This window comes from Myotis brandtii, unplaced genomic scaffold, assembly GCF_000412655.1.
Source record: "Myotis brandtii unplaced genomic scaffold, ASM41265v1 scaffold269, whole genome shotgun sequence".
Lineage (NCBI taxonomy): Eukaryota > Metazoa > Chordata > Mammalia > Chiroptera > Vespertilionidae > Myotis > Myotis brandtii.
This window is the reverse complement of record NW_005360226.1, coordinates 799,290-825,575: the sequence shown is the minus strand read 5'-3', so window position 1 is coordinate 825,575 and position 26,286 is coordinate 799,290. Positions and strand designations below refer to the sequence as shown.

The window sequence follows — 26,286 nt, the reverse complement described above, 5'->3', positions numbered from 1 at the left end:
TAACATACACCAACAGGCTGAGAATTCATGAATCATAATTTAATACTGTACAGATAAACCATGAAGCACCCTGGAGCAGAAAATCACAGTCTTTTAGAAGTTATAAAGGATCTTAGTGGTGACAAAATTCCCCTTTTAATTTTTTGCATTCTGGAACTTTCAGTTCAGAGAAGTGGTAACTTTCTTAGAGTTACACTGAGGCAAGACTAGCTTCCAGTCTCCTGTCACCAGCCCACTGCACTTTCACTACTGGTTTCATTCCCAGTTCACTTATATAGTCTTTGCCTAATCATATGCATATGTATATTATAATTTTCTATAAACAATAATACTTAAATTTTATTACTTCTATACTATCAAAGTTATAAATACAGTCTATTAATTCTTTAAAATTTTTTCTTTTAATTTTATTTATTGATTTTAGAGAGGGAGGAAGCGGGGAGAGAGAGAAACATTGATTTGCTGTTCCACTTATTTATGCATTCATTAGTTGTTTTCTGTATGTGTCCTGACTGGAGATTGAATCCACAACCTTGTGATATCTGGATGATGCTCTAACCAACTGAGCTACCCAGCCAGGGCAATTAATTCTTATAGCTATCTCTCTAATATGCTAATTGTCCCTCCAACCATTCGACCGTTTGACCAGTTGCTATGATGCGCAATGACCACCAGGGGGCAGACGCTCTGACCGATAGGTTAGCTTGCTGCTGGGGTCTGGCTGATCGGGACTGGGTGAAACAGGCCAGACACGCCCTGGAGCCCTCCCACAGTCCCTCCCCGGCCCCAGTCGTGCACTAGTGGGGTCTCTCGGCCTGGCCTGCGCCCTCTTGCAATCCGTGACCCCTCGGGGGAGGTCAAAGAGCTGGTTTCAGCCCAATCCCCACAGGCCAAGCGAGGGACCCCACTGGTGCATGAATCCATGCACTGGGCCTCTAGTAATCTGATATAATCCAATTTAATCATTAGGATGGTAATAGAAAAATATTTTAGTAAGAAGCATCTGTTTGTTGAGTGCAGTTATTATGCTCTCATTGACTATAAAGGACACATATTATATTTCTAATTAGGTAGAAGAGGAAACTGAAGCTCAGAGATATTAAATAATTTGGCCAGTTTAAAAACACCTGCTCTAGGCAGTGACTTCCTCCAAGGGCTAGGAAGACTAGAAAAAAAGTCCACTAGAAAAAAAAGAATATAAGACAGTTTTTTGTGTCTGGGCCTGGGCACTGGGTGGTGGTGTAGGTGTCTTTTTAAGAATTCAAAATCACGGGCCTGCTGTAATACTGATCCGGGATTCAGTTTTCCATTCATTGCTTACCTGTGTGGGAAACATTGAGCTAAGAAATTAACATAAAGTGGTCTTGGGTTGCTAATATTCCAGGATGTCTGCCAGATGCAAATGTGAATTCTCTTTATACAGAAGTCTCTTTTTCCAGGCTGACCAGGAATCCCACAGATGAGTTTGAAATTAAAAAATATAAAATATTAGAGGCCTGATGCACGAAATTCGTGTAAGAGGCTTGGCCCTTGCAGCCCTGGCTTCGTCTGGATGGTTGTTCTGCTGTTCGGTTTAATAAGCATATTAGGTCTTTATTATATAGGATACCATCAGGAGCTTTAGATGATGGAATTAATGGATACAATATTAAAATGAATGCTTACAGAAGTGAAAGGTATAATTGAAACTATGGAACAGCCACAATGTTTTGTTATATAGTGTTTTATTGTGATTCAATTATAAATATTTTTTATTTTCATTAAAATTTCTTTCACCCAGGAATGATTTAGAAGTGTGTGTGTGAGTGTGCGCGTGCACGTGCGTGTGCATATGGGTGTGTATGTTGATAGTGATGAGGGTTTTGGTAGTAGTTTGTTTTCTAGTTTCTAAATAATTGGGAGGTACTATTGATTTTAATTTCCCTGCATTGTGAGCATATAAAGGTGCTGTTTTTGTTATTTGTTGAGATTTTCTTAATGATCTTATTCATAGTTGGTTTTTGTAAATATTCCATGTGTGCTTGAACAAAATAATATATGTTGACTAGATAAAATTTAGCACATATTATCCAGATAGTCTATATTGCTAATATTTTGTCTGCTTGACAAAATATTCTCCTTGTAGTTCTGTCAATTTTTGCTTTATATACTTTGATCTGTGTTATATCTTCCTGATGAATCAGTTCTTTACGTAATTACTTTATTCATAATAATGCTTTTTTAAATCATAAAGTTAATTTTAAATGATACTAATGTTGTTACAGAAAATATCTTTTGCTTGATATTTCCCTAGAACCTCTTTTTCCAACTAATTGCTTTTAATCATTCTATTTTAGGGCCTGTTCTTGTAAACATATAGCTATATTTTTATTTTTAATCTAATTTGAGGTACTATGCTTTTAACTGGCAAACTTAGAGTTTAAATTTGTTTTACATACTGTTATATTCTTACTAGAGGCCCGATGCACAAAATTCGTGCAAGGGGCTTGGCCCTCACAGCCCCGGCTGCCTCGGCCGGCCCTCGCAGCCTTGGCCAGCCCTTGCATCCCTTCATAGCCTCGGCTTTGTCTGGAAGGTCGTCCGGATGGTCATTTGGCTGTTTGGTCTAATTAGCATATTAGCTCTTTATTATATAGAATTAGTTTCTACCGTCTTATTTGCACTTTATTTTGTTGACAATTCAGTTTTATTTTCTTCCATCTCCTACCCTGCACCCCATTGGTTCAATGAATATCTTTATTCCATTTTTATCTTCTACACATTTGGGAATTATACATTCTACTTTTGTTTTTTAAATGGTTAACCTTATGTTTTTAACATGCATTCCTGACTTGAAGTTAAAGTTATTATCTCTCTCTTCTTTCTGAACAAAATGAAGATTATTATTCTACTTAAGCATTACAAAATTTTTAATTTTGAAAAATGTTAGACTCACAAGAAATTAAAAAAAAAGAACACATAGAATTTCCCTCTACTATCCATTCTGTTTCTTCCAATAATCACATCTTATCAAACTAGTGTACATTATCACAACCAGGGAATTGACATGAATACAATACTATTAACTAAACTACAGATCTTATATTCCATTATTTAACTTTCCACCACCAATTAGCTATCTTTGTTATTTGCACATTAGACTTGGATTTATGAAGACATTTATTGATATCTTTGTTCAGTGTAGACTTTTAGCCCACTCATTCCTCCTGATTTAAAATTCCTTCTTGCCAAAGTAAACCTTTCAGGAGTTTCTCACTGGTGATCTGGGAGAGGAACATTCTTTATCTTGTTTGAAAAGTTCTTGAATTTATCCTCTCCCTGCACAATAATTTAGACAGGTCATTTTAGAGTTCTAGATTGACAGCTGTTCTCTGATATTACTTTATATATTGTTTTATTTTCTCCTGGCCTTTATTTTTGCCATTGGAATGCCTGTTATTAGATTAATCCTTCTTTTTAAAAAAGTGGGTCATCTGTATTTTGTTTCTGGTTGATTTTAAGATTTCATTGTTTTTGTCATTCTTCAGGCTTAGTACAATGTGTCGAGATTTGGATTGATTTTATTGGGTCTGTTTGCCTCTTCATTTTGAGGACTTGTACCTATCTTTCAATTCTTAAAAATTATCAGTCATTAATTTTATTCAGTGCTTCTGACATTTATTTTAGATTGATGTTCTCATTCTATTTTCATCAATATACTTTCTAACCTCTTTTCAGTCCTCTGCTACACTTATCCAATTTACTAATCTTTCTGAAACCTTGTTTCGACGTTTAATCTGGTCAGTAAGATTTTTTTTTGAGGAATATTTTATTTGAATGTTGTTTATGTAGAGAATGGCCATGGTCAACTATAATTCTCTAGTTGCCTTGTACAACATAAGGCAGATATTTGAATATCCCACTCAAAATGCACTATGATTTTGTTAATCTCTCTTTTTCTTAATAATCAGTTTGAAAACCATCTGAAAAGAAAGGCTATTTTTGTTATATTTTAATTTCTGAAATTTGGTTTGTTTTCAATTTTGAAGTTTTACTTCTTAACTTTATATTTTTCTTTTCTTGATATCCTACTTTTTTGTTAGTTTTCAAATCCTCTTGTTCGTTGTTCATAGCATTTTGATCTTCCATTATTGATTTTATTTCTTCTTTTGTCACTTAAATAATCTCAAACAAACTTATTTTTATATTTTCCCAGGTGTTTTATTACATTAAATTATTAATTCTCCCTTGAAGGGAGACATTTTCTAACATGATTTGTAATTTTTGATTTTGAATTAGTCCACTCTAACCTTCAAATCGCATGGTCTCACATGACCTGCCATGTAGAAATATTTCTGTTGTGTAGTTTTGCATTTACTTCTCTGAGTACCTAGGAGATTATCTTTTTGTAGACCAAGTTTTACTTTTTTTTTTCTGGCTGTGAGTTCTCAGACAGTGTGAATAGTGTATAGTTGGGCCCAGCACCCATCTGTGGCACAGACTTTATATTCATTTTCAAACAGAAGAATTATTTTCTCCTGCACCTAGAGCCCCAGGCATATGACAAGAATTTCTGTTATTTTCTTGTTTTGTGGGCAGAGAATTTTGCTCTCCTTTCTCAGAGGGGTTACCTTTAATGGATATCATCTGTATGCAAGGATTTCAGTTCCATCTCCTGGGTCAGGTGGGCTGATGGACAGTGTCCTAATCTGTGTGGACATTAAAACCCCAGACCCTGGGCTCTAGTACTTAACCTAGGATTGATGCACTCTGGACAGCCCTCAGACACAGCTGGTGCATTTTCCATTCCAACTTTTAGGTTTCTACTACTTTTTGATGCCTGTGACCAGATGATATAGCTTTATACTCACCACCTACTGTTGACCTCAAATGACAACAAGGCTTGTCATTTTGCAAATTATTCTCTGTGGTTATCTATTCTGAAACTGAAATTTTAGCCATTTTGTTCAGTTGCTTTGGTAAACATTTCATGAATCATTTTGTTGGAGGGTGCCTCAGAAGGAGAGAGAATGACTGTTCCCCCCACTTTGTATCTTAATTTGTCATATGAGGAATAACACACTACTGATTTCTTTATTCATGTAAGTGCTTTTCACTGCATTTCAAATTATTCAAATTTGTATTCTTTTAGGTCTATTGTTTATCTCATGACAGAGGGATTATTAAAATAATATTATCCAATAAATATGTGATAATCTGTTTGATATCATTAATAGGGCTGGAAAAGACACGGCTTCTACTGCTATATGATTGGACACACACTTTCAACATTTTCAGAAGCAAACCAAACCTGTGTGAAAGAGAATGCTTATCTAACAACTGTTGAAGACAGGTATGGAATAATTTTAATTTTATTTAAAAATGTCAAATAACAAAAAGTTTCCAGAAATCCCAGGTATCAATGTGCTCTAAATTTCTAAGTAAATTACATGGAATCATGATGTATGGTTTATAAAAGCAGAAGATTAAACAATCATATTCTTATTTGAATTCTTTTAAAAAATATATTTTTAAATTATTTCAGAAAGGAAGGGAGATAGAGAGAGATAGAAACATCAATAATGAGAGAGAATCACTGATTGGCTGTCTACCGTTGGCCCCACACTGGGGATCAAGCCTGCAATCAGGCATGTGCCTTGACTGGGAATCGAACCGTGACCTCCTGGTTCATAGGGTGATGCTCAATCACCAAGCCATGCCAATCAGGCCTTACTTGAATTCTTCATTGCAAATATTATAAAATATTTTGCTACTTTTAGTACTATAAGGCAATATGCTGAACTGTTTATTAATACTCTAATAAATGTAATTTAGATATAACTTTTTCTTATATATCAGGAAAAATAAGTACAAAATTTTAGCTCAAAAATCCCACCTTCTAGCTTTACTATATTTCCCACCAAAAAAAGGGGGCAGAGAAGTTTACTGAATATTTTTCCCAGTCTTCCATTTTCTTCTTTTCTTTGCTAGGTTTACTAGACTTATAGGCCAAAGAAATTATATGGATATAGAGGATTTTATATAACTTTTGACTTCTAGAGTCCCATCCATTTTAAGGTTTTAGTGTTTAGTCATTTTCCCCTTCTCTTTGCATAGCACTGGAATAAGTCTAGGAGAAACTTAGAAGAAAATTTAAAATGTCCATGTCATTTGCAGTAAAAAGGTAAAATATTGAGTTTTAGTTCAATAACTTGTATTTAGTGGCCTTTTAAGGCAGACTAAATGAAATGTAGAGGATGCCATTGATATTAAAAATCCTTTGATACAAATGAAAGATGTGATAGGATTTGGATGGTCTTTGTAAAAGAACTTGTATTTCAACCCACATCCTTCTTTCATGTACAATTAAATGTCTAATACAATGTAGCCCCCTGACATAATGCTAACATCTGGAAATCAGAACATAGATACTCTTGTCTTATGACAAGGATATGAGCTGCACATCTTTAAGTCAGGTGGCGACATGTTCTGATCTACAATGTCATTGATCCTTGGGTCTATTGCAGCAGAGATTTCCCTATATTTTGTGTTTTAGGCATACGTTTCTTTGTGTTTTCTATGATATTTATATCCAGGGGCGGTCACTGCCTCTGTGGTTAGACTTGATTTTTAGAAATTTAAGAAAAATTGACTTTGGAACTTTAATTTTTGGAGGGGTGCTTGTTCGGTTTAGGGAATGGAATTATTCAGCCTGGGGCAAGCAAATGTTCTGTTATTGTAGCTTTCTTTGCATTTCCCTCCCTGTTCTCTCTGGAGTCATCCACACCTCTCTTTGTTCCTGGAAACTTTGGGCACCACTTTTCTTCTGTTCCCAAAAGAGCTTTTTGCGTACATTGCGACCTCATTGTCTAGTGCTTGTCCATTAAGACAAACTTCAATACCTTTACTAACCGAATTGTATTATGCCGGGTACACAGCTGAGAGGCAGAGGGAGAGAAAATGTTGGAATTTGTGATTCTGCTCCCAGTTCTTTCTAGAGATTGAATCTCTGCTTCTCTGTATTTCTTGATAATTTTCTGTTTCTGAGGGTAGAGAATGAGGATGCAATTCAAGGGGAAATCCACACAGATTTTCCCATTTATATCATCCTTGATTACATTATGGCCTCTCAACTTACTAAACCAAAAATTGTGCAGGACATTTGAAATATTTGAAAAGTAGACTGATTTTTAAACAATGTATCTTAAAATGCTATAGTTTTCTCCTTTGCATTTTCAGAATTCTCTTACATTTTGAGAAGGGCAGAAGGGCTGATGTGGAATAGAGACATGTTTGAGTATATTTAAATTATTCACTCAGCTGTATGGTATTTTTTCTTCATAGGATCACATTTTCTTAGTGAATTTTGTATAAGATAAATGACACATAAATATAAGAAAATACGTTTGAGTTACCAACCAAATCATAGCTCAGACATAGAAATGAGATACCTTTCATGTTGATAATTAGAGTTTACATAAATATTTGCAAAATTTAGTTTAACTATTTTAAACAATGTATTTATTACTATTGCTTTTTAGATATGAGCAAGCCTTCCTCACTAGTTGGGTTGGGTTGAGGCCTGAGAAATACTTTTGGACAGGCCTTTCCGACATCCGGAACAAAGGGACCTTCCAGTGGACCATCGAGGAGGAGGTTCAGTACACTCACTGGAACTTCGAAATGCCAGGTATGTGCAGGGCTCAGGTCGGAGGTTTGTATTCATTGCACACGTCCATCGTGCAAAACCTACTTCCTTACCTACCTGTCCAAATGGACTATGTGAATTAATCGTGCTTTCAGTATTTGCTCTTCTGTCCTACTTTTCTTTAACCCTCACCCGAGGATATTTTTCCAATGATTTTCATGCAATTTGGAAGGAAGGTGGGAGGGGGGAGAGAGAGAGCAAGAAAAATCAACATCGTTTGGTTGCCTCCTGCACACACCCTGACCAGGGTGGGGAGTGAACCTGCAGTGGTGGTACATGCTCTTGACTGGGAATTGAACCCCCAACCCTTAGGTCCGTGGGCCAACACTCTAAACCACTGAGCAAACCGGCTAAGGCTTTTTTTTTTTTTAAATAAAGTTCCAATTAGTTTGCAATGGTCTAAGGAAAACTGCTAGGTTATCGGGTACTGCTCTTATTTGAAAAATATTTATGAAATTCTAAATGGTCACAAATGTTTCAAATGGTTAACTTATTTCTGAAGGCTTACAACTATACTAAAGGGCTCCAAACCATCTCAGTGCAACTATGAATAGCGATAGTGTGCTTGACTTGGTGGAGCACAAGGTAGTGCTTACTGTACTGGGACTCATTTCTGTATCTTGTATGTGCTGCCCTGCTTAGTCCGTTACATGCATTGGATTTGATTTTATCTTTATAAGAAACTTCCAAGGTAAGTTTAAGTATCTTCATTTTAAAGACGTGGAAACAGGGACTCAAAAATGTATGTGACTAGAAAGCTTCCGACCATGAATTTAGACTAATCTGTATAATCCCCAAATCTGTGCTGTTTGCGCCAACACCACTTGCCTCCCTATACATGTAAGTGCTGATTTGCTTCCCTAGCAGGTAGTTTCTGAAATAGCCTCTGACAGATTCTGTGCCTTCTTTATACACTGATATCACAGTATATACCCTTATTTAGTGTGAAATTCAACATCCTTTATAGCGAATGTTTCATTGTGCCTGGGCAAAGAGCTAAAGAAGGAATAATAGCTCGAGTGTATGAATTTACTACTTAGTCAAACAAGTCCTAATCTTCAGGAGTTCATTTAATTTGTATTCTCAGCTCTTAATGAGGTAAATAGGTCAGTATTTTGGATAGAGTGATTCTCTTTAAATTATTGCATGTTCTGAAAAATAGTAAGATTTCAGTTCATCTTTAAATAACTGGGTAATATATTAAGAGCTGAGCGCACACCTTAAAAATATTGATAAGAGTGGTAATTATTACTCTAGGACAAACTCCTAATTTTGCAGGTGGAGTTCATTCAACCATAGGCTTTGGAGAAATCAATCCTGGAATGTTCTTAGAGAACAAAAATGGATTAAACTGGAGCTATAGGGAGTCAGAAATCTTAATGAAGATATTTTGAAAAAGATGTACTAGTACCTCCCCAGAACTTTAAGAATCACTCTAAACACTTAATGTCCTTTAAAAGAATAGTGATAGAAGATGACCTCATCTAAGCAGAAGAAATCCTAATGTTTTCAAAGCTCTGTCTTAATTAATTCTATTTGGAAATAATCACAACTGTGAACCAGAATTATAATCTAGTAAGCCTGACATAGTCCTCAGTTTATTTTATGTAGTTTGTTTTTTGTTTTGTTTTTTACCATGAAAAAATTCATTACAACTCTGTAAGGTAGGTAGTGATATTTGCATTTTAACATGAGGCAACAAGTTCAGGGTGATTGAGTAACTAAACTGAACTAAAATCTCTCAGCTGTATCTCATTTTCAAGTCTGTAACAACTTCTGTTCTGGAAAATCTACATGAACCCTAGAGGAAAAAAGGGACCTTAAAGAATTTATTTTTTTAAAAGAAATGTTGAACTACTATTTTTGCCATGGCAGTAAATTGTATTCTGCAAAAATTATTGTATCGTTAAATGTCTACTAAAGGCGGCACCCTGCCAGATGTTAGAAATACAAAATGTTATCAAAACCGTGACCCTTGAGATCATAATTCAGTTGGGGTCACAGGCCACACAAATGAAAGGTAAATAACGATTCCGAAGAGCACGCATAATTGCCAAATGCCACGGGATCTCTCCTCTTCATTTCCTCAGCACATGGAGGTTTGACCACACAATTTGAGTCAGGTTTGTACTGTCTCTTGCGAGCATGGCCAGCCTACAGCAACATCTGTTAAGCGAAGTCTGTGTGTTTAACGCAGGGAGAAAAGCTGGGTGTGTTGCCATGAAAACTGGGATCGCAGGGGGCCTGTGGGATGTTTTGAGATGTGAAGAAAAGGCAAAATTTGTGTGCAAACACTGGGCAGAGGGAGTAACTCGTCCACCGGAGCCCACGACAACACCCGAACCCAAATGTCCAGAGGATTGGGGCACCACCAGTAAAACAAGCTTGTGTTTCAAGGTAAGTTGCAATTGCAAAACTAATAAAGAATTTGGAATATCCTTCAGCTAAAGAATCAGCTAAGAAATTAAAACCAAACCAAACCAAATGCTGCCATGCTCAGGCGTCACCTGTAGGAATTCTGACTTTATCGATCTGGTTTATTTGTAAAGAGCTTTCCTTGGATGAATGCTAATGACCAGTTGCATTTAGACCAGCGGTTCTCAACCTGTGGCACGCGACCCCTTTGGGAGTTGAATGACCCTTTCACAGGGGTCGCCTAAGACCATCGGAAAACACATATATAATTACATATTGTTTTTGTGATTAATCACTATGCTTTAATTATGTTCAATTTGTAACAATGAAATTGGGGGTCACCACAACATGAGGAACTGTATTAAAGGGTCTCGGCATTAGGAAGGTTGAGAACCGCTGATTTAGACCAACAAAAGTAACCTACAGCACAACACAGCTCACAGCAGCCTTTCTTCTTTTGCTTTGCCTACATCATCCCATTCTCTGCCTCTCCTCTCTCCCAGGCTTTCCGGCCCTAGTCTGAGCTAGCATTTCTGTTCATCTTAATGAACGTTTTTTGCTCCCCCTCATTCATTTCCATTGCATCTCACTTTTTGCCCTGTTCTTACAGACCAAGCTTTTAGTTAACTGAATTGATAAATGAATCTGTAATAATGCCCCATGGGTATCCTAGAGGTAATGCTCCATTGTACTGATTTAAACCCTGGTTATTATGCCTCTGAGAGATGGGGGCATTTCTGGGTAGGAGTATATGGGTGTTTCATGTCCCTTAAATGACAATTTGATATTCTGCAATTGTTTTACACACTCCTGGGCTGGATCGTCTATTTTCTCCTTATGCAAGCAAGTTCACCCAAACAAATGAACAAAGAAAAACCCCAGTGAATTTATTTGGGGCTTCCCCCCCGCCCCTCTCTTTCTTGTAAGTTCTATTCTTTCTAGAGAAGGTTAAGATTAACTAAATGAGAAATTTACTTATCTACTGCTTAACAGTGTTTAAAGTTACACTCTCAAGACTTCTGTTATTCAATCCTGTGAATGGCCTACGGACATGGCATGCCTTGTAAGACAGGCAGGGTTAATGAAGAACTTGAATTATCAATGTGTGTTAGAATGATGTTGCTTAATCTTCTCTAACCTGAGGGGTGTGGCTAGTTGGGTGGGAAACTCCCATTAGTAGCAATAGAGCTGAAGAACTATGCTATCCAGATTAGCCAGTCTGGGTTAAAAGCATAATTTATATAGAAGGGACTATATTGGGCTAAACAGAAGAGGATTCGATATTTATTGTTGTTGCTAGGAAACTTTTGACTTACTACACAAAGACCAAATTTATTTTATACAAAACCATTTGCCTGAGGGTGGTAGGCTGTGGAGATATGTTGCAGAATTTTGAGAGAAGCAGCAGAATTCTCCAGAGCTGGGAAGTGAACCAAGGTTCTAGGAGACGACCCAGGTGAGTATTCAACAGATCCACAGATGTGCGTCACTAAAAAGTCTACGGTTTTAGAGGTGCTTTGGGTAGGGTTTGTTTGGAAATATATTGACCGTCTTTGTACAAGTTAAGATACAGGAATTATTAATAAAATTCAGCTGATAGTAAATTGATTTAATAAAATGAAATCTTATATCACAGTCTAGCAAGTTGAGGCAGTCACAGAAGTCTTAGGATTATTTAAGTGGAAACTTGCTCAGATCACCTTTGTCTAGATGGCTTGAGTTAGGGTCAAGGTGAAGGTTGCCTTGGGTTGCATGATGACAGCTGGGCAGCCACAGTCGGTTGGAAGCAAATTTCTTTTTCCACAAGCCTTGGATGATGGGGCCAAGACTCATGAAAAACAACGAATAAATGTTATAAAAGTTGGTGGAGACAATGAACTCTTATACTGATTGCATACTGATAGGTATTTCCCAGACTGTCACTGTGTATTGCTTTTCATTGAAATCTGCTGGATAATATGACATATTCCCTAAATTATTGAAATATTAAATTGGTTTTAACTTATAACCCACCTTTTTAGATGCTCTGACAGATTAGTACAGAGCATGTGTGCCAATAGTTGTGAAAACATGCATCTACAGGGAAAAAAGACAAGGCGGTGTTGAAGGACACGGCCAACAAAGTGTTGAAAGGCTGCCAGGTTATTCCTTGGTTAAGCCTAACAGGATAGCAATCTGTGGCACCATTTTAGGGAGGTTATTTTCCTTCATGTTTTCTTTATTCATGTATACTTTCTCTGTATCAAAATTTTCTTTAAATTTCTTTCCATCTTAATGCTACTTTTCACACTAAACCAAATTAACCTTGTCTTTGACAATGAGCTGTATGCTTAGCCCATATGCCTAAAGCTTCTAAAATTTTAAGCTAATTCCTCATGTGCTATCAACTTTCTTTTTTAAAGTTTTCTTAACAAAATCATCCCCCAAAGTTTGTTGCTCAAATATTCACTCATAAATTGATTTTTAGCCAAGAGAATTATGTTGTGTGGGGTCATTGTAATGTCTTGCTTTTCTGTAAAGGAAATCTCACCAAAAGTAAATAATTATTTATCTTGAGTTAATAAGCTATGCAGTGCAAAATAACTCCTGAAACCATATCCTCTTTAGCTGTTTACAAAAGGATTACATGAGAAGAAAACATGGTTTGACTCTCGAGATTTCTGTAAAGCTCTGGGTGGAGATCTAGCGAGTATCAATAATAAAGAGGAACAGCAAGCAATATGGCGATTAATAACGTGAGTATCTTTTCTATATAATACTCTTTTCTTTTATCTACTTGGTGCTAATTATGTTGAGAAACATTTTATGTTCCCAAAATTGTTGGCTCATGGTGCTGCTACGAGTTCATATATTGTATTCCAAATCTATGGGCCCTTTTTTATTTTTTATAATTTATTTTTATTTGGGGGGGGGGCCTTTTTAAAATCTAGTTTCACTTCTGAATGCCTTAATTTTATAAGTATAAATCCTGTGATGAATGGCTCTATAAAAGTACAAGACACTCAATACATATTGTTAAATGAATAACGAATGATTATCTTTCAGTGCTTTACAATTATTTATTCTCAAAGGGTGGCTCATTTTTAGGATATATATGGGTTCTACCAAAAATGCACATCTATTGAATAATGCTTATATTTAATCATTGAATCTCTTTACCTGTGTAATTTTCAAATTTGATTAGTCTTTATAGCTAAACAAACTTGTTTCATGCATAAGCTTTCTTTATATCTTGTATATTGCAGGGCTAGTGGAAACTACCACGAACTGTTTTGGTTGGGGTTGACATATGAAAGTCCTTCAGAGGGCTTTACTTGGAGTGATGGTTCTCCTGTGAGTGATTTGATTTAATATATCATTTTCTTACTTTATCATGTAGTATTTATTTTAATGTTATCCTTTGGCTTAACATACATTTTTGGTAAGACTTTTTATTATGATAGCTAGAGACATTTTTCTGTGAAAAGTAAATGCTATTTTAGGATTATTATTCTGTCTCTGCCCCAGTATAGTTCTCTTATTTACCCAAGGTGTAATCATGTTGGCTAGTTGGAAAAAAAATTAGAAACTCATTGTAGTAGTTTACATAAAATATATTTATTTTGATATAAAAAATTGGCATGCAAGTAGTTAAACTTCTTAAACATCAAGTGTTCTTATAGATCAAGAGATCTGGAAATAACTTCTGATATTTTATTAATAGCCATTAGGTTATGTCAGACTTCTTCATTCTTAGGAATGGAGAAGTGAGAGGCTTGGGCACTTGCTGGCATTTTGGACACTAGTCATCACATATTTTTGTGTGATTTTAGTTCTATCTCCTCTTACACCAGCAACTTCTCAAGGAACTTGGGTAAGATGGTATATTTGATGGATCCATTGATGTTGGATTTTTTATATCATACCTCTGGAAAATAGATCATAATACTTAGTCTAAAACCTTATGGACTATGATTCCACATTGAAAACATCGCAGGGGACCTAAACCCAGTCCCCCATTATTTCCATTGTTCATTTTGGTAAAATTTGGTAGTTTTGTTAGCAACATGTCATCAGTCTGTTTCTTTTTTAAAAAGAATGAATGCTTTATGCTACCATCGAATAAAAAGAAAGTTTCCAACATCACACTGAAATATTATCCCTTAAGAATGGGATATAAATGTAAGAACTTCCTATACTGATCAGTGGATCTCTTTGCCAAATTTTTTCTAAATATAAATCCCATTTTTATGGCTCTAGAGCAGGGGTGGGCAACCATTTTGTGAGTGCGTGCCAAAACCAGCAAAATCTCTGACTCAAAATTCTTCTGCGTGCCAACCCTAATTTTTTGAGAACATGTTATGCCTACTTGATATCTCTTAAGGTGTACATATCTGAAGAACCTTGAAGAAACAATAAAATTCATTCGAGCAACAAAAACACAGTATATGATGATGAAAAATACATTTATTTTTTAATGTATATATGTTATGTAAAATTATTTATTTATTTAAGATGCACCTACACTGAATTTATCTGAAAAATAAAAAAGTTGATATTAAGAAAAAAATTGTAAATGGAAGATTATAACAGAGGGTTTCGCATGTCAGCAAAAGTTACTGGCGTGCCATGTTTGGCACGCGTGCCAGGGGTTGCCCACCCCTTCTCTAGAGCCATTCCGTTTAATTAGAGTAAAGAAAAATTTTTAATAATCAATAGCATACTCTACTCAACTTCAAAAGTTTCCATGTAATGAAAGCTCTTTCTCATTCATGTTTATAAATCTTGCTTTAGAAGCAAAACTATGGTGAAAAAAGGGAAATGGTTTTAAAAATATAAATATATCTTTACTTTCCTGTTTGGGTAAATGATTGACATTGGGCTGATATAAATGGTGGGTGTATAATGTTTCTAACATAGGTTTCCTATGAAAATTGGTCTTATGGAGAACCTAATAATTATGGAAATGCTGAATACTGTGGAGAGCTGAAAGGTGACCCTAGTATGTCCTGGAATGATATTAACTGTGAACATCTTAAGAACTGGATTTGCCAGATACGTAAAGGTATGATAACCTGTTCTTTCCTTTATCTTAGCTCGAAGAACTAACCTTCTGACATCCCAATAACTTCCCTTTATTAGTAGAACCAAACAAACAACATAAAAAATAAAGGAATTGGCAGGAGCCATCCTTTCACAGGATGAGAATGAAGTCGCTGAACACAGATAAATGTTCCAAAGGAACAGAAGATCAAAAGGCCACTGGGAATCCTAGACTCGAGTCACGTCCCTGGGAATAGTTCCCATGAGCTCTGATTTCTGGCTCAGTCTCTCGGTGGTAGGAGTGGATGTTCTGCTCCGTGAGCAGAGCAATGACTATGCCATTTCTTTTTTGGAATTGTCACCCTTTGACCTACATTAGGTGAAAAACTTCCTAAGTCCGAATATTCGAAATATTGATTTCTCAAGGAAATGTTCAACACAAAGAACAGACACCATTTGGAGGACCCACCATATTACTACTGGTCAAAAAGTAGCAGTGATGCTATGAATCATGATCTTGACTCAGAAAGGTCCACATATCCAAGTCAGGCAGGGAGGTCAGAGGATCCAGATTCTTATGCTTAAAAAAACACAAATAGACCCACCCTTGAACCAAAATATACATCAACTAGTTCTTTGTAAACAGATAAATGGAACCACATTGCCCTCTGCTGTGGGGAAACCTTGGCCACTGTCTCAAGTCTACTGCTCAAGACACTGTTGCTGTCTGTCTGCTTATTTTCCTTACTGCTGCTTAGACTAGTGTTTTCAAAATGGAGGAATAAGTAGTGGCTGATTTTTCTTTAAAGTTCTAGCTACAAATGATTTTATTATGTCTTGTTTCTTTATGGGCCATTGGGACTTTTATTCTTATGGATGTTGACTATATTAAACCAAAAGCTGAGAAACTTGAGTCCTTTTATCAGATTCCAACAGAGTCCAGATATATCAACAACTACTTGAAAAGAAAATTATTTTATTTGAATTTTAGTAAAACATACATTTAATAAAAATAAGATTCTTTAAAGAAAGTATATTTTATAAATAAGTAGTTCATATGTAATTTCAAATAATGAAATTTGAAGTAATTTCATAGCTAATAATAATACGTGTGACTATAAAATTAATATCTATTGAGCACCTTCTAAATACAAATAATTCATGTATTTTACCTCAGCTATTTACACATAATTACTAACTCCTTTTTACTGTTGACAAAACTAAGGGCAAGCATTTTAAACCCAGGTCTGGAATTTGAACCTAAGCTTTCTGATTCAAAAAACTGGTTCTCTTTTCTTTTCTTTGTATGACACTGCTTGCTGTGCCTGAAAACTCTCTTTTGATTTCTGGTGGCCATTATTGTACCTACTTTGTTTATCTCTTCACTCCTACTTCTGTTTTCCTTCACTTTTCTCCCCCATCCCATGATAGGAGAATTAGAGAGTAGAAGGGAGGGGGAGGAAAAGAAAAGAGAACAATTGAGTTTTTAGCTACATTTAGCTATATTTAGCTATATGAAAACTGTGAAACTAGAAGAATATGTAATAGCAAAAGTGCAGCATACTTTATATTAATTTTTTGTTTGTTTTCCAGGCCAAACACCAAAACCTGAGCCAACACCAACTCCTGAAGACAGTAGGTGTTTTATTTTCTGATCTCTATATTGATAGCTTTTCTCTGCTCTTTTTTTCTTACAATGAAAAACAAAACAAAACAAAACTTGCCCTAAGAAGGTGGAGAGCAGAAGTTGTTAATATCTTTGAAAATCTCATGCAAGTTTGGATCTTTCTCTCCAGACAGATGTTCATGAACACAAATATCAAGCAGATATTAGTACAATGAATGTTTACAAATCAAATCCAAGATCACTGTTCCTTCTTTAGCACAGGTATTAGTTTCCTAGGGCTGCTGTAACAAACTTCCACAAACTTGGTGGCTTAAAGTGACAGCCATTTATTCCCTGACCTGGAAGTAAGAAATATGAACTCAGTTTCACTGAGCTGAAACCAAGGCATTGGCAGGACCATGCTCCCTCCAGAGGCTCAAAGGGGGGATCTATTCCCTTGCCTTTACCAGCTTCTAGAGCTGCACTCCTGGCATTGTTATTTCATGGCCCCTTTCTTCATCTTCAGAACCAGCAATGTGGCATCTTGCTTCGTTTGTCACATTGTTTTCTTCTTCTGGAGTCAACTCTCCCTCTGCCTCCCTCTATCAGGATACTTGAGATTACATTTAGGGCCCAAACACATAATCTAGGATAGTCTCTCCATCTCCCTTAATTTAGTCCCATCTACCAAGTGCCTTTTCTGTGTAAGGTAACATTCACAGATTCCAGAGATTAGGATCTAGATATCTTTGGGGGCTTCTATTTAGCCTACACCAGAGCAGAATCATAGAATTTTATGGTTTGGCAACAGCCATAGGAGTCCTGGTTTGTGAATTCTTTGGTTTTCCCGTTATACACGGAAGCACCCTAGTCCCATCTATTACAAGTTGTTTGTTCTATTGAGATAAAAGATGCTTTCTCACAGCCTCCACTTCTTACACCGAGAACATCACTGGTGCCTGGATGTAAATCCTTCCAGCTATGTGATCCTATTGATGAAGGTAAAGCTGGAAGTTCCTTTACCCCAGCGGTTCTCAACCTTTGGCGGTCCAATGACCCTTTCACAGGTGTCGCCTAAGACCATCCTGCATATCAGATACATTACGATTCATAACAGTAGCAACAAAAATAATTTTATGGTTGGGTCACAACATGAGGAACTGTATTTAAAGGGCCAGAAGGTTGAGAACCACTGCTTTACCCGATAGAGATACCAGTTCATGGAACTTATTTGGGAAGAGAACGTAGTGAGCTTGTACAGAGTTGGTGGCAAGTGGCAATCTGGCCTTAGGTATTTCAGTCTGTATTTAGAATAAGCATCCTGCTTAATCTGGGCTCTCGGAGTTGCAGACACCTCTGATATAGTAGCTACTCTGCCCTTTTCATTTGTGTGTACCATACATACCAGATTCTTGAATTCACCAAAGTAAAATCCATCACCCTTTTCCATGAATTTTTCAGATCCACCGGTCACTGAAGATGGGTGGGTTATTTACAAAGACTACCAGTATTATTTTAGTAAAGAGTCGGAAACAATGGACAATGCACGAGGATTTTGCAAGAGGAATTTTGGTGATCTTGTTTCCATTCAAAGTGAAAGTGAAAAGAAGTTTCTATGGAAATATGTAAGAAAATGATTAATTTAAGAATGGACCACTGACATGTGTTAAGCAAAGATAATGTCTATAGTTGGTACCCTGTGCTGCAATTTTAAATTATGTGATGAATTTTCACCTTCTAGGGTCAGGGTAAAGACATAAATGTGGGGATGTTGGCCATAATAGAAAGGAATGACCTGTTGCTTGAATGTTCAGTGAAGAATCACAGAACCCATCGACAGTTTGTAGTCTGGGCTTTGTGAGGATCCATACTTCATGGCTTTGAGTTCACTCATTTGATTTTCAAAGATTGTAATATCTAACTAGTTGTTTATATCAATTCTTTGTGTATAGTGCAGGTTGATTATTAATTTAAAAATCTACTTTAGTTGGACCAAATTGTTGGTTAATAGGTAGTACATCTTGATTATTCATATAAAAATCTTGTCAGCTAAGAGTGAAGGTGTAATTTGTTTTTTCTAAGAGTTCTTGGTTCAGTCTTTCTCTTTAAAAATCTTCATGGCATTCTTGTTTGTTGCCAGAAAAAGGATAGGAAAGAGAGCAGGAAAAAAATTGAACAGTAATGAGAAATAAAGATTTATTTGATTACAAAGGTAGTAAGAGTGTAGTCTGACTTATCTTCATCTTTATAGATATACCTTGGCTTGAAATTCTCTAATATTGCACAAATATATGCATGGATCAAGAAGTCTTTCCTTAGACACATAATCCTAAATGGTGACTTTGTTTAACAGATGGCCTTCAACAACCTAATTACTATAGACGTTCGATATTATAGAGCTACTTTAGATATTTGCTTTATAAATGCAAGTTGTTATATAATGTGCATATTTTTATTTTTATTTTTATTTTTATGAAAAACATAACATTGGATATACCACAAGATTTCTACATGAATCTCTTTCTTAGAAAAAGTTCCAAATGGGTTGCTTCATTAATGTATAGGTTTTATGTAAGAATTTGCTTATTATGTAAATATAGATTGAACTATATGTAAACTTCCATGTTTTAGGTAAACAGGATGGATGCACAGCCAGCATATTTTATTGGTTTATTGATCAGCTTGGATAGAAAGTTTTCGTAAGTAAATAAAAATAAAATAACTTTGCTTAAGATAGTGATTGGATAAACACCTAAGTTATTTTGAGGATTTTATTTTGCTGAATGCATTTTTAAAAATCCACCAGGGTTCTTAACCTAAAAAGCATCTTTTATAAAACCAAAAAGAATTAGAAATAATCCTGTTAAATGTCTTCAGCATTCTAATTTTTGAATAACTCAAAATCTGGTTTAATCTTGCAAAACTTTACCTGTCTTTGTTTTTGAATGCTGTCACCTGTTAGTAAATCATCTTCTAAGAAGATGTATTATATACATATGAACACTGAATTTATTTTAAAAATTACAATTTCCACTTGGACGCCTTGGCGCACAGAACTAAAGGGTCCTTTTATGTTCCTCCACTCACTGCTTTAACATCACAACTTTGAAAAACGGTGTTAACTGCATGAGACGCTTTCCCTTCAAAAAAATGACTCTACCATTTTCCATAGGGTACAGGGGCCAGGAAAGCTATGGGAGGGAGGAAATTAGTATGTTTGGGAGGTTTCTTTGATTGTTCATTTATATACGTGTTCTCCTAAGTCTGAAGAGCAGATATGTCTTCCTGGCTCATGCACAGATGTTTTAGCCACATATGTTCCCTCTGGCTATTATTGCCATTTTTGTGTAATGAGACCTAAACTCACACTCATTATTTTTAAAGATCAGAAATGTTTGCAGCTCTTTTGGATAGGCATGAGAGATCTCTTCAATGATCTCTTGGTCCTTTTCCTGCTAAATGTCTCTGAATTCCTATAATTTATTAAAATAAATATTGGTCCATATCACTTAAGATAAACCAGAGGAAACATGAAATTTAGAGGACGAGCTTCATGAGAAACTCTACATTCTCAGCCTCTCCATGGTGGTTGTGTTTGAGGCAATGATGCCTAAGAAGTATTATGGGAGATGAGGCAGGAAGCGGGCTCTCACCTGACACCAAATCTGCCTGAGCTTTGATTTTGGACTTTCAGCCTCCAGACAGTGAGAAATAAATTTCTGTTTATAAAAAATAAAAAGAAGTATTATGGGAGGATTTTTGCTCTGACCCACTTCCAAAGTAATGGGCATCTCCATTTCTTCTCCCACTTCAAGGCTAAAGGCAGCTTCTTCCAGGAAGGGCAAAGAAAGCAGAGTAGCCAAAGCATCAGGTTGCTACAGAAGCACAATGTCCAGAAGCACCAACCACCTTTGGGGTTTTCTTGCTAGTCTCTCTAGAACTTCTCTCTAGAACCCTCTCTCTAGAACTGCTCTCTAGAATCCTCTCTTCTATTGGCTTAGGATCCTGTGATTCCTTCATCTTGATTGACTTGCCTGTTCCCTCCACTAGGCTGTAGCTAGTTATTCTCATGATTGGACTGTTATTAAATGCCTGAATTTTGTTTTCCAGTTGGATGGATGAAAGCAAGGTGAATTTTGTGGCTTGGGCCCCAGGTGAACCCAATTTTGCAAATGACGATGAAAACTGTGTAGTCATGTATGCAAATTCAGGTAGACAATATACATATCTTGAGTTTGGCTTGTGGTGTGATGTGTCATTTGTTACCTCCTTAGGCTAAAAGTAGAAGGTTGTGCAATTAAGTCAGAAAGAAGAGAGAATAAAGGAGAGTTCTAATTTTAGCCATCTAATCATTGAATTTTTAAAGCAAAGGGGTGCTTAACATTTATTCTATCAAATTACACAATCATCTCACTTCTCATCTTATGAAATATTTTTTTATGTTCTTATTTGAAGAAAATATCCAGAATGTTTATCTCCTTTATCTCTCTCTCCAGTCTTTGTCTTCTAAATTGGAATAAAGATAGAACCTATCTGTTGAGAAAATTAAACAAGATAATACTTCTGAAACACTAAATAAATGTTTGGTATATAGAGAGTTCGTTATAACATTATTACCATTTGCTGTAACTGGCTATTTAGATACTATATCTATTATTCCAAGTGTGTACATGGCTCATAGGAAGCTCTTTATAAAGTTGAACTATTATTAGTTCAAGTGAAAGAGTGAAAGGATATTACATTGGCTTTTTGAGTCACTTGAATGAATTAAAGTTTGGTTGTAGTCTAAACCACTTTTGAGAACCCTTCATATATGTATATATATAAATATATATGTATATATGCATTTTTAAACATGCAAATCTAATTTAACTATTTTGTTCTTTGCCAGGGCTTTGGAATGACATTAATTGTGGTTATCCAAATCCCTTCATCTGCCAGCGACATAACAGCAGCATCAATGCCACAGTGATTCCTACCACGCCCCCGGCCCCAGGAGGTTGCAAGGAAGGTTGGAGTTTCTACAACAACAAGGTGAGAAAAAATGAGTTGCAATCTTGACACTGACTCTTATATGGAGAGTGGCAATGCAAATCTTTCAGCTTAAAGTTAACTTTTTCTTTACTTCATCATTTTAGTAATTTTTAGGCAAGAATTGGTGGAGATTCCCATGTCAAATTCTTTATGGAAATTATGAGTATATATGAATATATTATCCAAATGGTTGTACCCTTTGTCCAAAAAGAGAAAAGAGGTTTGCAAAAAAAGTTTGTAATAAAACTTACTCAATATTTTAGATCTCTATTTGGTTGTGAGGGAATTTATATTTAGCTATAATCTTTATAAATAATTTTGATGTAGTTCAGTAGACTTTTTAGTAGTATCTTTAGTTAATCACTGGATTTTTTCCTTTCATCCCAGTGTCTCAAAATCTTTGGATTTGTTGAACAAGAAAGAAAAACATGGCAAGAGGCACGAAAAGCTTGCATAGGATTTGGAGGGAATCTGGTATCCATACGCAATGAAAGAGAGCAAGGTATGCAGGCTATTGTACATTCAATCATGCATTTGAACATGTAATTTTTTCATAAAATTATGGAATACTAGAGGCCCAGTGCATGAAATTCATGCACTCAGAGGGATCCCTCAGCCTGGCCTGTGCCCCCTCGAAGTCTGGGAGCCCTCAGGGCATGTCTGACTGACAGCTTAGGTCCACTCCCTGCCTAAGCCAGCAGTCGGACATCCTTAGTGCTGCCATGGAGGCGGGAGAGGCTCCTGCCACCACTGCTGCGTTTGCCAGCTGTGAGCTCAGCTTCTGGCTGAGCAGCGCTCCCCCTGTGGGAGCACACTAACCACCAGGGGGCAGCTCCTGTATTGAGCATCTGCCCCCTGGTGGTCAGTGAACATCATAGCGACTGGTCATTCTGCCATTTGGTCGATTTTCATATTAGCCTTTTATTATATAGGATTGTGATTGTAAATGAGTTTGTGGTTTTCAAAAGAAAAAAGTAGAAAGGGGAAAAAAATCAAGCCCATAGTGAAAACGATTTTATTTTATTCAGTTGTAGGCACCATGCTGGACATCTATATATATCAAAGCCTAAGCAACTGTTATGACCAGACAACCAGATGACCAGCTGGTAGCTATGATATGCACTGACCACCAGGGGGCAGATGCTCAATGCAGGAGCTGCCTCCTTGTGGTCAGTGCATTCCCACAGCCAACTTCCTGTGGTTGGCCAACCTCCCACAATCCCTCCCCCCAGCCGGCCCTGACTGGCCCCGATTGGGACTGGGTGAGATGGCCCCAATTGGCCCTTATTGCCGGCCAGGTCGAGGAACCCCACCCATGCATGAACTCATGCAGCAGGCCTCTCGTTTTGCATATAAGTCCCTCTTCATTGTCAGAACAACTCTGTGAAGCAGGTATCACTACCCCACTTTGTGAGTGGGAAAGTGGTGTTCAGAGAGCCTGGAATCAGGAGCTTGCTGAGGAAACAATAGGGTTGGGAATCAAGCTGGGTCTCCCAGTTTACATCCCATTCTGTTTCCACCAAACCAGCTTGCTCTCCAAAGAGGCAGAGCAACAGAGTCGTTGTAGTAGGAAATGAGAAATTGCTGATTTCCCATTAACTGCTTTTCTAGTCATGTTACCACATAACTTATAATGCAATAAAATTGATTTTGGAATATAAACTTTGAATAAATTGAGAAATGTATTTTGATAAAATATAAGGATAAGCCAGAGCTCTGAAGAAGAGCACTGAAGGAGAAAACATACCCTAACCATATGGCAGGTTATAAAATTCACTGCTCTCAGATGAAAGGTGCTTGACCACTTCTGCATGGACTTCTCCGAGCCACCTTATCTGAAATAGACGTTAGGTTGAATTTGTGACCTGCCTCTTTAAGGAGGATGTTGACCAGCTGTAGGCTATTCAGATGAAAGTGACTAAACTGATGAAGGGTTGGAAACCACAGCAAGTGGCAAATGAGGAATGTTTGAGAGGCCCCGCCGGTTTCACAGCCTAGAAAAGAGAGGGTGTGGCTTTTCAAGGATCCTCCTATGTGGTTCCAGAATGAAGGCCTAGAACCAAATGAGTGGCAGTTACAGGGAAATATATTTAGGCTTAAACTTAGGAGGTCATTCTAGCAATTAGAACTGATTGGATGGGCTGCTTCATGAGTTCTCTAAAGGGCTGTGAAAATGCTTAAACTGAAAGGTACTCAAATGGATGCCATACAGTCCTATCTATTGACTAGTACATAGTGTGGAAGATGCTCAATAAATGTTTGTTGTACAAGTGAATGGATGCAATGTTGTAGGTGAGAGATATGGTCTGGGTAATTTCTAAATTCCTTTTTGGTCCCAAGATTCTTTGTCGTCTAAAATCACATTCTGTATAAATGGTATTATCTCAAAAAATACAAGAAAAAAGAAAGACACTAGACCCTGTTTGGCACCCTCCCAAATGTTCATTTTGCTCCGTCGATGTGCTGACTGCTCTCTTGGAACACGTTGTATGCTAAACCAACCACGCGTTCCCTGAGCACTTTTGACAAGTTCAGTAACTTGCCAGACACTAAAGCAAGAGGGTCAAACCATAGCATACAATAAAAAAATTGTAAGACTATAATATCCACATTTCTCCAACTAGCCTACCACATTTTGGGCTTTGCTACCCAGCAGAGGAACACAATAATTGATCCCTCTCTTAACCACAAAGGGCTGATTCCTGGCACAACAAAATTAGAACCTGGGTAATAGAGATGTGCAGAAGGAAACAATTTTCACATAAAATAACATTATTCCTGGCAAAACAGGCACACGTTGTTGAATTCTTATTGTGGTTTTTGGCAGAAAAAAAAAGTCAGTGCTGAAATATTGGCAGTAGAGCTTTTCCACATTTAATTTTGAGTTGGGGATAGGGTAAAAGTTATGATCTTCTTTAGGAAATAAAGCTAAAATAAATACCTACCCGTGCTCTCCTCTCTCTCTCTGAAAAATGTTAGAAGACAAAACAATTTTTTTAACCTTTAGTTAATTGAAAAATAGGCACATTCCTGAGCATCTACTACTCTGCAAAAGAGTAATCACGGAGCAATGGGCTTTCCATGGAATTGTTTGTTCTTTTTTAAAAAAAATATATTTTATTAATTTTTTACAGAGAGGAAGGGAGACGGATGGAGAGTTAGAAACATTAATCAGCTGCCTCTTGCCCACCCCCTATTGGGGATGTGCCGGCAACCAAGGTGCATGCCCTTAACTGGAATCAAACCTGGGACCCTTCAGTCTGCAGGCTGACGCTCTCTCCATGGAGCCAAACCTGTTAGGGCGGAATTGTTTGTTCTTGAATAAACAGATAATTGTGTCTCTGCAGGCTTCTCTGTATTTTGCATTTTCTATTAGTAACTTTAGTGCTTAGTCATTCAGTTTTCTATTTGCACTCAGGAGTCGTGTTTGCGCATAAATATTTAGAAATTGTTGTTCTGTGGAATTGGTGCGTATCCGCTGAGGCGCCCACAGGTGCCGGCAGGTGTTCCTGGCCCAGAAGATAGCTGCTGTGGGAAACGTGGGGAGGGCTCAGGGAGGCGGGAGAGGCGCTCGCACATTGAAGCCTTTTACTGCTTCTGGATATTTTCCACCATCCCCTCTGCCCCGGGATTGATAAGGATACAAGAGGCCATATTTGTTCTACATCCGTTGAATTTTTCTAGCTCTCTCCTCAGGATGTGAGTGCTTAGCATCAGGGTACCCTCTGGGTCCAAGCATACTCCCTGGACAGCTGCTGAGCCCTAGGAGTTGGCTGCCCGGGGCGCGTTCCAGTTGGGCAGCTCTTCTGGTTTGGCTAGGCGTGTGATCATTTGACAGTAGTATCTTGTTTTGATAAATAGTGTTCATTGAAAAAACTTTTCTGGATGAAGAGCCCTCTCTGTGCCTCGTCGTTCTAATCAGATTATTTTATTTCTGGAATCAGGATGTCTGCTAACTCAGGTGACAGGGCATGAATTAGGAAAATGTACCTCTTCTGCAGGCTTGTCGGCAGCTGCAACGCAGATCGGGGGGTGGGGCAGACTTTAGGCTCCCTTGTCCCAGGGCCCCAGTGCCCTTGGGCAGGGCACAACCTGTACAACCGTCTGTAGTGGCCCAGCTAAAACCTCGACTTCTATTGTACGAAACTTTTTAAAGTCCCGAGCTGAAGCAATAACACAATGCAAGGTTAGAAAGTGTGTGTTTTCATGGTATGCGCTCTTAAATAATAATGAAGACACTGGTCACATGCTTGATATTTTTAAATTAATGTATTTTGAATATTTTCCATATTTTCAGTATTTCCCGCCGAAATTACGAATTATCTTGTGATACTTTCTTTCAGCATTTCTTACCTATCATATGAAAGATTCCACTTTTAATGCCTGGATTGGGCTGAATGATGTCAACTCAGAACATACTTTCCTGTGGACGGATGGGCGAGGAGTTCACTACACCAACTGGGGGAAAGGTTACCCCGGCGGAAGAAGGAGCAGTCTTTCGTATGAAGATGTAAATATCACT

At 37.1% G+C, this 26,286-nt stretch overlaps 1 protein-coding gene across 3 annotated transcripts in view; it reads left to right on the top strand.

Moving 5' to 3' along the window:
* Window positions 1–26,286, top strand: part of MRC1 (mannose receptor, C type 1) — a 93,327-nt gene that overhangs the window by 45,858 nt on the left and 21,183 nt on the right. For all 3 annotated transcript variants that reach the window (XM_005868446.2, XM_014541397.1, XM_014541396.1), the window contains 13 exons: window positions 5,217–5,332; window positions 7,521–7,669; window positions 9,885–10,084; window positions 12,710–12,837; window positions 13,348–13,435; window positions 15,002–15,146; window positions 16,718–16,759; window positions 18,192–18,355; window positions 19,362–19,429; window positions 20,841–20,941; window positions 21,622–21,764; window positions 22,152–22,266; window positions 26,108–26,274. In XM_005868446.2, coding sequence (XP_005868508.1) covers window positions 5,217–5,332; window positions 7,521–7,669; window positions 9,885–10,084; window positions 12,710–12,837; window positions 13,348–13,435; window positions 15,002–15,146; window positions 16,718–16,759; window positions 18,192–18,355; window positions 19,362–19,429; window positions 20,841–20,941; window positions 21,622–21,764; window positions 22,152–22,266; window positions 26,108–26,274 — 1,626 coding nt within the window. The remainder of the gene's footprint in view (window positions 1–5,216; window positions 5,333–7,520; window positions 7,670–9,884; window positions 10,085–12,709; window positions 12,838–13,347; window positions 13,436–15,001; window positions 15,147–16,717; window positions 16,760–18,191; window positions 18,356–19,361; window positions 19,430–20,840; window positions 20,942–21,621; window positions 21,765–22,151; window positions 22,267–26,107; window positions 26,275–26,286) is intronic.